The following is a 12,714-nucleotide window of genomic DNA, read 5'->3' as shown; positions in this document are numbered from 1 at the left end:
TGTGTCTGTGTTGTCTGTGTCTGTGTCTTTGTGTCAGTGTCAGTGTCTGTGTCTGTGTCTGTGTCTTTGTGTCAGTGTCAGTGTCTGTGTCTGTGTCTGTGTCAGTGTCTGTGTCTGTCTGTGTCTGTGTCTGTGTCTCTGTGTCTGTGTCTGGTCTGTGTCTGTGTCTGTGTCTGTGTCTGTGTCTGTGTCTGTGTCAGTGTCAGTGTCTGTGTCTTTGTGTCATTGTCTGTGTCTGTCTGTGTCTGTGTCTTTGTGTCAGTGTCTGTGTCGTCTGTGACTATGTCTGTGTCTGTCTGTGTCAGTATCTGTGTCTTTGTGTCAGTGTCTGTGTCTGTGTCTGTGTCGTCTGTGACTATGTCTGTGTCTGTCTGTGTCTTTGTGTCAGTGTCAGTGTCAGTGTCTGTGTCTGTGTCTGTCTGTGTCTGTGTCTGTCTGTGTCTGTGTCTGTGTCTGTCTGTGTCTGTGTCTGTCTGTGTCTGTGTCTGTGTCTTTGTGTCAGTGTCAGTGTCTGTGTCTGTGTTGTCTGTGACTGTGTCTGTGTCTGTCTGTGTCTGTGTCTGTGTCTGTGTCTGTGTCTGTGTCTGTGTCTAGTCTGTGGTCTGCATCTGGTCTGTATCTGTGCATTTCAGAGTCTATATAAGTATATATGTATACTTTGTATACATAAATCCAAATGCCCATGGCAGCCAGTAGAGGGGACTGTATCCCTTGGAGCTGGAGTTACAGGTGGTTGTGGGTTGCCTGACACATGCTATGAGCCACACTTGGATCCTCTCCAAGAAGAGTAATACAAGCTCTTAACTGCAGAGCTCTAGCCTCACTTTGAAATTACTGCTTTAAAAAATGCTTCATAAGGGCATGGTGGCACATACCCAGAATCCCTGAAGTTAGGAAGATCAGCAGTTCTGTGCTGATGGTAGTTCTGTAGGAGACCTTGTCTCAACACACACACACACACACACCCACACACACACACGAACACACGGGTAAGAACAATGTCTCCCAAGGCAATCCAACTTATTTCTGGGGTTCTCTTTCTTCAAGAACCTATAAATACAGTTCTGTGGTGTGGAAGTGAGTCTGTAGTGTTCTTGCCAGAATCTACAGTGAGCTCCTTCCCTTGCAAGCTCAGCAAGGGAGCACAACACAAACAGCACAGAGAGGTTCCAGTTTCTACATCTCTTTAGGCCTCATTTGCCTGTGATCCTGCAACCATCTGTGGAAGCACTCTTAAGTGGATCTATGAACAGCAGACAAGCACCTCAAAGTTATATTGGAACAGCTTGAGTCTAAGAAATCTGGAAGCCCTGGGGAAAGCATAAGTTTTTATGTACTAAAGAAAATGAATATTCAGTTTTCTAGAAATTTCTCATCTCTCAAGAGCCAATAATGGAATGCATCATTTTGGGCTGTGTGCTCAGACACTTGTGTACAGCATCCTCACTCCTGTGTGATCACACACTTATGCACAACATCCTCACTCCTGTGTGCTCAGACACCTATGTACAGCATCCTCACTCCTGTGTGCTCACACATTTGTGCACAACATCCACACTCCTGTGTGCTCAGACACCTGTGTGCAGCATGCTCACTCCTGTGTGCTCACACATTTGTGTACAGCATCCTTACTCCTGTGTGCTCAGACACTTGTGTACAGCATCCTCACTCCTGTATGCTCACACACTTGTACACAACATCCTTACTCCTGTGTGCTCAGACACCTGTGTGTAGCATCCTCACTCCTGTGTGCTCACACACTTGTATACAGCATCCTCACTCCTGTGTGCTCAGACACTTGTGTGCAGCATCCTCACTCCTGTGTGCTCAGACCCTGTGTGCAGCATCCTCACTCCTGTGTGTTCACACACTTGTGTGCAGCATGCTCACTCCTGTGTGCTCACACACTTGTGTACAGCATCCTCACTCCTGTGTGCTCACACACTTGTGTACAGCATCCTCACTCCTGTATGCTCACACACTTGTACACAACATCCTCACTCCTGTGTGCTCACACACTTGTGTACAGCATCTTCACTCCTGTGTGCTCAGACACTTGTGTGCAGCATCCTCACTCCTGTGTGCTCACACACTTGTGTACAGCATCTTCACTCCTGTGTGCTCAGACATTTGTGTGCAGCATCCTCACTCCTGTGTGCTCACACACTTGTGTACAGCATCTTCACTCCTGTGTGCTCAGACACTTGTGTGCAGCATCCTCACTCCTGTGTGCTAACACACTTGTGTACAGCATCCTCACTCCTGTGTGCTCACACACTTGTGTACAGCATCCTCACTCCTGTGTGCTCACACACTTGTGTATAGCATCCTCACTCCTGTGTGCTCACACACTTGTATACAGCATCCTCACTCCTGTGTGCTCACACACTTGTGTGCAGCATCTTCACTCCTGTGTGTTCACACACTTGTGTGTAGCATCTCACTCCTGTGTGCTCAGACACTTGTGTGCAGCATCCTCACTCCTGTGTGCTTAGAAACACAGCTTCTCAAATCTGTTCTCAGCATCCTTCAAGTCCTATCCTGGGAATTTTCCTCTGAGTAACTGGAAGATACTTATGGGTTAAACAACCGGCTTTTCTTTTGAATTTTCTTCCTCTTTTCCTTCTATTCTTCTGCAAATATTTGCAGAATATCACAGGAAGCCCGCTCTGCCTGTCCACTGAACCACACACAGAGAAGTTCATTTTGAAGTTATTCACAGTCAGGGGAGCCATGTGCAGGCAAGCCCTTCCACCTAGTGGAAGAGGAGAAGAGGAGAGAGAATTCAAGAAAGATTGTCCCCAGGTTTTGTACCCGACAGATTCTGCTTCCTTTCCTGAGACTGAATGTAAAACTTGAATGTAGACATAAATTTAAAAAAACCAAACCAAAACAAAAACAAAAACAAAAAACAAAGATTAGCTCTCTGTGGCGTGTAAAGGAGTTGGCTGTGGTCTTACACATCTGAAACCTTTGGTCCCCAGTGGTGCTGTTGGGGGAGGCTTGGTGAGTCTAGTCCCCTTGAAGGAGGCTGGGTGTGGTTCTGTTGGAGGACGCAGGTCATTGGAGGTGGGCTTTGAGAGCTCAAGGACTATTCTTTCGAGCTCACCCTCTCTGCTTTGTGCCTGGGGTTTAAGATGTGAGCTCTCAGATTGCTGTTCCAGCCACCTGCTTGCCTGCAGGCACTCTGCCCCTGCAAGATGCTTAGTTACCCCCTCTGCATCCCTGAGCTCGAATAAACGACCCATCCTTCTGTGAGTTGCCTTGGTCATATATATATATGTATGTGTGTGTGTGTGTGTGTATAATCACCGTGAGAAAATACTCATGAAAAGCAACTTACAAAGAAAACTCTTATTTTGACCCGTGGTTTTAGAGGAGTCAGTCTATGATGGAAAGGCCTCATTATTCTGGCCTAAGAGAGGCAGGTCACCATGGCAGCAGGGATGTATTTAGAAGAGGCCATTCACCTCTTAGCAGTGAGGAGATAGGAGACAAAGAGAGGGGGCTTGCTCCCAGTCTATTGAACGGTGCCGTCTACACTCAGGGCAGGGCTTTCCCTAGCAGGTGCTGTCCCACATAAGAGCCATCTTGGAAATGACCCTACTGACACACCCACAAGTGTACTATACCAATCACCTAGGCTACGGCTTCTTTTCCACCCAGTATCTTTCTTGTCTGAGAAATTTCAAGTGACCCTAGGTATATAAACCTATTAAGTAGTCACAAATCCAAAACATTTACTGATAAATATGTGTTTCGAGAAATTCATTCAAAATAATTCTTTGATGTTCATATCATACTGATAAGTGATACGTTTATCTTAAAACCATTAGGTGGACCACAACTGCCTTTAACTCCAGTTCTGGGGGATTTGTCACCTTCTTCTGGCCATTCACACACAGGATAGTACATACATGCTGTCAGGCACATACAAAGAAAAAAGAAAAGGAAAGGAAAGGAAAGGAAAGGAAAGGAAAGGAAAGGAAAGGAAAGGAAAGGAAAGGAAAGAAATATTTTAAAAAAAATTAATGCCGGGCGTGGTGGCGCACGTCTTTAATCCCAGCACTTGAGAGGCAGAGGTAGGCAAATTTCTGAGTTCGAGACCAGCCTGGTCTACAGAGTGAGTTCCAGGACAGCCAGGGCTACACAGAGAAACCCTGTGTAGGCTTCAAAAAACAGAAACAAACAAACAAACAAACATGAATTAAATCTTGGCACCTCCATTAATTTTTTGGAAGTGAACAACATTTTGATTTTTCTCATCCCTGGGGCTGACAATATCTCTGTATAGACATGTAGTACATAGTTGCACACTCATTTGACCATGTCTCTGCATAGACACTTGGTACATAGTTGCAGACCTATGTTTAGGAACATTTTAGAAACTGTCAGAAATTCTTCCCTAATCCCAAGCCTGGGATTTATTTAATGACTTTTTACAAAACTCAAGCTACCAACCCAAATAGTAGTCTTTAAAAGCTAACATTCTAACACAGTCCATACCAAAAAGTATGCTCACCGGATATCTTCACACCGAGAAACAATGGTAGTGAACTATTGAAAGTCTTTGCTTGCTGGGTAGTGGTGGCGCACGCCTTTAATTCCAGCATTTGGGAGGCAGAGGCAGGTGGATTTCTGAGTTTGAGGTAAACCTGGTCTATAGAGTGAGTTCCAGGACAGCCAGGGCTACACAGAGAAACCCTGTCTCCAAAAAACAATCAGAAAAAGCCTTTGCTTCCTTTTATGGAAGGGTGTGTTTCTATAAGAGCAGAAAGCTTTGCAGTCAAATGAAAACAAACTGTAGTCTCAAGTGTGAGTGGAGCGGGCCACTGGCACGTGAGTTGGCGTTGGGTAGCGACAAAGCATCATGGGATGTTCAGAACCAGTGCTGCAGTTGGGGAGCATGACAGAGTGACATCAAGTGAGCCTAAAACACCCAGAATCCAGTAAGCATTTCAGTTGATTTTCTGTTGTGCACTCAGAACTCTTTTATTATTGACACTTTTACAACCGTCACACTCATTTATGTGACCCCCATGAAGTCACAGTTTAAGAATCTATGGCTGATTCATTTCTCAATGGGACTGAGTTGGCAGCCAAGGTTATCTGGCACACTACGAAGGGATTGCTCTCAACATCTAATTTTTAAAAGATTTACTTGGGGCTGGAGAATGGTGCAGATGTTAAGAGCACTTGTTGCACTTCCTGAGGACCCAGGTTCGGTTCCCAGCATCCAGATGTTGATGTGCAACCAGGGGATCCATTGTCGTCTTCTGACCTCTTCAGCCACGGGCACGCACATGCTCTACATACAGACACATGAAGGCAAACCCTGATACACATAAAGAATATAAACAACTTTTAAATAATAAACAAGTTAAAATGTTTGTCGTGCACAGCCCTGACACCTGAACAGTTGCCTCTGTTGCTTTGGAAATGCCATTTTTCTACTGCAGGCAGAGTGACTGCCTTGGCTTTGTCCCTACCTCAGTAATCCTGTCTTCAGCTGGCTGGGTCCCCCAACCCCTTCCTGCCTTACAGTTTAGACTCAGTTGTTTTTCTCCATGAATTTTGCTTTGTGTGATTCTAGGATGGCAGAATGGTGGTGCAGAGACTCAGACAGTCTGGACAGCAAAGCAAGCCCTTGTACTATTCTTTATCCTTTGGACTCACCTGCTTTATCCCTTATTCTCTGCTACTTATCCCCTGTATTCATCTGCCAAGAAGGGACAGCCATCCTATTGGGCTGTCATTGGGTGCTCAGAATAATATCTAATAGAAAATAATCAGTGAGAAGTTGGTATAGATATCATTATTATCCTTCACTACAAATATATATCATATATTGGATATATGATTGATATGGATATATATTATATGCAATATATAACCTATTATATATCATATATTATATATGTATGGATATAGATATATCCACATCATTTAATAACCAGGAAGGAGCACCCAGTCCATTGTATAGTCCTGCTCATCTTCGGGCACCTCCAATGCTGTTTGTATGAGACTAATACTCATCGTGCCTCTGTATAGTTTGTTTCTATTTATCTTCCATCATTTTCACTCACTCTAACCGTGCACTTTGAGCCATCTATCTCATTTAATAGGATCTATTCTGTGGGAGAGGGGCCATGGAATGGTCACGGTAGATAAAGCCAACGGGAACCATGCAGCCCTGACTCCACACCCCACCGATACCTGGACCCAATTCCCAACGGACTATTCCCCAGCTTCTCACCTTACTCTTCTCTGAGTTTTCAGGTTTGGTCAGAAATCAGATTCCAACATACACATGGTTGCTTCATCCTCGTTCCTGGATTCGGAGTGTCAGTTTGTAATGATTTTTGGTTTTACCCAGAAATAAAGGAAATCTGATCTACCACACAGCAGCCAGGCTTGGGCTGGGCGCAGCTGTTGCCTTCGGGGCTCGTTCTCACCCAAGTAGAACTGGCATCAAAACACATGACCAGGAAGAGCGATGACAACTCACTGAAAGGACACTTAGGCCTGTCCCTGGAGTTACGAGTCCTCTGTCACTGGCTGTATTCACACACCCACACCCTCTAATGACAAGTGTCCATTGTTTAAATATTGCGTAAACCATGCCAAGAGTGACCCTGAGGGACCTGGGTCTAACAGCTTTGGTTAGCAACATTTTTGACTCAGGATCTAGATGAGAAATAAAACTACCACTAGCTTCTCATTAATCAGAGAACAATGCTTCCCTAAGACGATCCAGGCTGTCCCAGGAGCTATAGAGGGCCCAGCAATGCTTCCCTAAGACGATCCAGGCTGTCCCAGGAGCTATAGAGGGCCCAGAATGGAATAGAAATAAAACCAGATTCAAAGTTAAGGGGTAACCCGGAGGTGCTACGCTTTGAACATGAGGGCTGATGTGTATCATTGACTGAAGAGCATGTGCGTCCACACTGGGAGGAGGAAACTGTGAGCTCTGGGGACTTCTAGGATGATGGTGTGGTTTCCTCAGGCTGCCATGACACAATCCCACGGACTGAGTGGTGTAAACTATAGACATTTGTGGGGGAGGGTGACAGTTTTGGAGGCTAGAGGTCCAAGATCTTGGTGTTAACAAATCTGGCTCCTTTGGAGGTCTTCCCTTTGCCTGTAGAAGGCCACCTTCTTGTTAAGTCCACAAATGGTATTTTCTTTGCTCCTGTGTACGTGCCCAAAGCCACCCCTGGTGTCTCCCTGTAATCTCCTGCTCTGATAAGGACAGCAGTCAGATTGGACTAGAGGTCATCTAAACTGCCTTGGATTCTCTTGATCCCCTCTTTAAAGGCCATATCTCCACACAGAGAGGCATTCTGAGGAGGAAAATATTGGGATTTCAACATGTGTTGGGGTGTGTGTGACTTTCCTGTAACAGACGACTTCTTGGGTGAGGGCAAGAATAAACTAGATTGGGAAGAAACGGGATAGGTGTGGGTAAGTGCTACAGTGGGAGAGGGAGAAGGTGAGGGTGGGGATGCATTCAGCTCTCGGCTCAGTCAGCTTCCTATCATCCTGAAGGAGCCTTCCTGACTGACAGATGTTTTTATTCTTTAGAAGACAAAAGCAAACCGTTCCTGACAAGCAGTGCGCTTATCAGCCCAGACTGGGAGAGCGACTGTAAGTTAACATTTAAGTGACACTCTTTTGGATACTCTTTTTGCCCTCTGAGACTAGGCAGCACCACAGCCTTAGGAGCGTTAGTGGGGTGAGAAACAGGAACAACATGACAGTCATTCTTCCTGCCACCCCGTCCTGTCACCCACCACCACCACACAGGCAGGCAGGCAGGCAGACACACACAGTTACACAAGCACACACACATAGACACACAGGCACACACAAACACATGTAGATACACAAACATACAAATACAGAAACACAGGCACACACAATACACAAACATACAAACACACAGACACATATGCAGACAGACACATACAGACACATGCAGACACATATACAGACACATACAGACACACACAGACACACACACGGACCTACACAGACACACAGATAGACACAGACATTTACAGATATACAAACACAAAGACACACATACATACATGTACAGATACACACACATACATACATAGATACATATACACATACACAGATACACACAGTCACACATACACACACATCATACACATACAGATACATACATACATACACACACACACACACACACATCCACTGTGGACACCTCGGTGGCCATGTCCTATAATCCTTGTCAGCCTGAGCATTAATGAGGCATTCAGGATGGTCACCTGAAGCCAGATAAGCTGTGGTTAAGTTCCAGGATTTTAAAACATCTTTGAAGTTCCTGCCTTCCTCTTTTCTTCTGACTGTATTTTTAGTTCATTTTTTATTTCCTGAAGCAGATTGTGTGTCACATCGTATGCCCCATCTCTAGTAAATTCCAATTTAGGAGGACTTCTGTAGTCCAGAAATTCTTTTGGGTGTGATGGCCCTGTTTCTAGGAGTCTGGATTTTTATTGACAAATTAAATTTCTTACAATTACTCATCGCCCCCAAACAAGCACAAGAGCCTGGCGCAGACGTTCCCCTCCTTTTCTCATTTGAGCATGAATGGGATGCATCTGTCCGGGACTCTCTCGGTTTACATTCTGTAGTTTGGGATGCAGCAGGAACGCAGCACGTTCTCCCTGCACGAGACTGTATTTCCTTTCCTCTGTTCATCTCATTGCTGTTCTTTTCTCCTTAATCCAGGGATCGACACAACCATTGCTTCCATTCAGATTGTAGAAATCCAGCAAATGATAGACCGTCGGTACTGCAGCAGAATGCTCCACTGCGGGTGGGTAAGCCTCCCAGGATGCTCTGGCTACCTCTGGGATTTAGTCAGCATTATACTGTTGAGACCAGAATGAAAATCAAAGCTTCATGTTGAAATCCATGTGCGTTTACATCGTTCCTTAAGTAAAAGCACACTGAATACACAGAAGATGAGGGAGTCAGAAATGGTGGGTGTTAGCACACATCCATAAGCTACAAACCCCATGGTCCTGATCTCCTACCTCCTTGTTTAATGGCTATACCCAAAGCAAAATCCTAGGGAACAGCCTGTCCCCAGGGCACACAGCAATGCTCTGAGTGGCTAGTTGATTATAAACACAGGATGCACATGAGTGAGTTGACGTTTGTGAAACAGCAAAGGGTATTATTTTAATTGCTGTGGAAATCCAGCTCTGCTTAGTGTAGCTTTTATTCTAGGAGGCAAACAATTGCCCAGATACAACATCCATCCTCAGTGTGTGTCAACACACACACACATACACACACACACACACACACACACACACACACACACACACACACACGGCAGTGATGCATCCAGACATGGAGAAACTGACTGCAGCAAGCACAAATGCAAACTGTAGACATTCAGCATGGGAAATGTTTCTTAATTTGCTATGTACCTATTGGGTACCTAGAGGGGAGACGTTCCTTTCAGTTGGGGTCACACATGGGACCTATGGATTTTCAGGCACAGGCTTTTTTTCAACCCAGTAGGTTAGACTTCAAGTTGATGTTCCTACATTATAAAAACAACATATATTTCAAAATGACTTCTGATGCCTATCTTTTTTTGTTTGTTTTTGTTTTTCGAGGCAGGGTTTCTCTGTGTAGCTCTGGCTGTCCTGGAACTCACTCTGTAGACCAGGCTGGCCTCGAACTCAGAAATCTGCCGGCCTCTGCCTCCTGAGTGCTGGGATTAAAGGCGTGCGCCACCACGCCCGGCTTCTGATGCCTATCTTTATGACCACACTGAACTCTCCCATCAGCACTCAGAAGTCAATGTTATTGTCTCTTCTTTGCAGTTCTGTGTGAGCTAACGAGCTTGCTGTAGGTCACAACTTTAGTGAGCATCCCAGACAGATGTTAGCTAGTTACTATGACAGAATGACATCATGAAGATGAATCACGTGACTCAGGTCCAAATTCTGGACTCAAGCAAAGTATTCGTCCTCATACATTCAGGTCTCTCTGTCAGATGGGTTAGTATCAGTTGCAGAGAAGCAGCAGTCTCACGTCTCCCCGTAAGATGGGAAGTTACCGAGAAGCAGCAGATATTGGAAGGTGTATAACGGGAAGGGTATTCCGTGTGTTTAAGCATCCCAGTTGAGCTATAGGCTCTGATCCTAAGGCAGATACTGTGTGTGTTGCGGGTGGGGGTGGGGTGGGGGTGTGTGGCAATAATGTTAAGCTTTTCTTCAGCTTTTTTTTGGCATATAATTGACAAGCAAAAGTTAAATATATTCCTGATACACAAATGTAATGTGCTTTTTTTTTAATACCTTAGTATATAGCCCATATACTAAGCTACATTTTTTTAAATGTAGTGATAAACAAAAATTGTGCACATCCAAGGTTCACAATATGATGCTCTGAAATTCTTAAATATTATAAAATTCTGGCTTTTTCCAACTCCCCGTGTTTTTTCTTTCACATTTTGACAATTAGTTTAGTATCATTTAAAGAGAATCTGAGATGGCTGGCTCTTACCCCCCTTTGTCTGATTTGTGTTGTTTTTCCATGCCATCCATGGGGGGGACCAATCAGAGGGAGGGCTTGATTAAGTACAGACATGCCATTCGATGGAGTTGTTCATCACAGTAGCAATCAGTGGGACACCCTCTTCCCTCTGAGCATCTCTGGTTTGAGAGGTGGACCTAGGATAAGCAAGTCTACCTTACAATTTCCTCCATCCCTGAATGGTAATCAGGGCCATCATAATTATAACCGATTTGGATTCTAAATGTACACATTTCCTGCTAAAATTCTTTAAAAGGGAGAATATTTTGTGCTGCGTTATCTCACGTGGCCCTTCCAGGAGAATTTTACATTTACTTCGTTTTTCTCCTGAAATTTGTTTCTCTGTGACCAAACTCATTTCCTGTGCATTTGATTCTGTGTATTTTGGTTTGGAATTTGCCTTTACTTATTTTATATTAAGGCAACTGCCAAGTTCACTCTGACACTGGGTAAGTTTGTCTCTGAAAACTACAGACACGGGAGATTAAACCCAACTTTCTAAATTTATCATGTGTCACTTTGCAGTTTACATAGCGTGTGGTCTATGTCAAAAAAGAAATCCTTTTGAAGCTGTTGGGGCGTATTTTGACTTGTGATTTTATTTTCTTCTAAAATTAGGCCTGGGCACTATAATTATAACATTCCTGTTAATAAGAACACACCCACCAACGTCAAATTCTCTCTGGAAATCAAGTAAGTGTGTGGCTGTAAGAAACAATGGTGCTTTCTCCTTCTCCGAGCAGTTAGTCTGAATGCAGCCATTGTTGAGTGCGTTGGGAGATAAAGTGCTGTCAGTCTGTGTTAACTGATAGACGGTAAAGAGGTTGAGATCGTCCAGGATCCTTCAGGAAATGGAAGCACTGGGAGCCACACTCCTGCCTGGAGGAAGTTCACATGGCAGCAGCTAGCGCAGGGCTCCCTGATTGGCTCCTTTGAACTGGGGTTGGAACACCAGTATCAGCATGTCCCCCGTGTGGGAGCTGAGCATCTCAGTGACATTCCATCCCAGTGGGAATACATATACCCTTTGTTTAAGGGCAGGAAAAAAAAATGAGCCCAAGTTTTGAGCTGGGCAGACCAGGATTCAAATTCTGTCTTCATTTTGTGACCTCTCAAGAGACAGTCACTGTCTCCAGGCTCCCATTTCTCCACCTATAAAATGGAGCAAGCCAATAAGCAGCAGCACCCCCACCCCCCACCCCATGGCCTCTGCATCAGCTCCTGTCTTCAGGTTCCTGCCCTGTTTCAGTTCCTGTCCTGACTTCCGTCAGTGATGAACAGCAGAGTGGGAGCATAAGCCAAATAAACCCTTTCCTCCCCAAGTTGCTTTGGTCATGGTATCCATCAGAGCAATAGTCACCCTGAGTATGGCACAGCCTCAGGGAGGGTTAGCTCTGTGCCCACTAGTTCGTTCATCTTCTTATCAAAATGTAGTCTGGTAGAATCTACTAACTACTTTTGCTCTCTTTCTTCATCTCTTCAAGCACAACAGAGCCACTGATAGTTTTCCAGTGCAAATACACGCTAGGGAATATATGTTTCCACAGTCAACGGGGAAGAACCCAGAGCCATGGAGAAGATGCTCAGATGACACAGGTAATGGTTCCTGGCTCCTTAACATCATGTCCTGGTTCCAGCAGAAGTTATTTCTGACTACAGCCTCTGCTCCCTATTGAGGGAAGGATGCCTGGAACCAAACACCAGTGCCCCTTCTTAGCTGAACCTGGCCACCCCGCTTGGCTCGGCATCTTCCTTGCATCCTTAAGAGACCGCAGACTGTTCTAGTGACATAGATCAAAAACCGTTGTCCTAGAGCCTCTCCTACAGTTGTCAAGGGGTTGCCTCCCTAGCCTGCTCTCCTTCCAACTGAGCTGGAACATGTGACCTGAGATGGGCGTCTCTCCTTCATCTCTTAGGGATACCAGCACATTTGGAGGCTTCCCGTGGCCCGGTTCTCCGACAGCGCGTACCATTTCCGGGTAGCCGCACCAGTAAGCAAGCTCCCCCCTCCCCTTTTTCTTTTCAGTAGGAAATTAAACTCTCAATAGATAAAAGAAACACTAAGTTAACTTTCACACTGGTTAACTTTCACACTAGTTAACTTTCACACTGGTTAACTTTCACACT

General features: G+C 45.0%; 1 protein-coding gene across 1 annotated transcript in view; it reads left to right on the top strand.

Moving 5' to 3' along the window:
* The window catches only part of Myrfl (myelin regulatory factor like), a 120,197-nt gene that overhangs the window by 106,984 nt on the left and 499 nt on the right, over nt 1-12,714 (top strand). Inside the window, exons 20-24 of the mRNA XM_021173503.2 lie at nt 7,585-7,647; nt 8,761-8,848; nt 11,206-11,280; nt 12,072-12,183; nt 12,504-12,578. Of these exons, the coding sequence (XP_021029162.1) occupies nt 7,585-7,647; nt 8,761-8,848; nt 11,206-11,280; nt 12,072-12,183; nt 12,504-12,578 (413 nt within the window). The remainder of the gene's footprint in view (nt 1-7,584; nt 7,648-8,760; nt 8,849-11,205; nt 11,281-12,071; nt 12,184-12,503; nt 12,579-12,714) is intronic.

Source organism: Mus caroli, chromosome 10 (assembly GCF_900094665.2).
Source record: "Mus caroli chromosome 10, CAROLI_EIJ_v1.1, whole genome shotgun sequence".
Lineage (NCBI taxonomy): Eukaryota > Metazoa > Chordata > Mammalia > Rodentia > Muridae > Mus > Mus caroli.
Note: the sequence above shows the minus strand (reverse complement) of the source record. Positions and strands in the feature narration are given on the sequence as shown.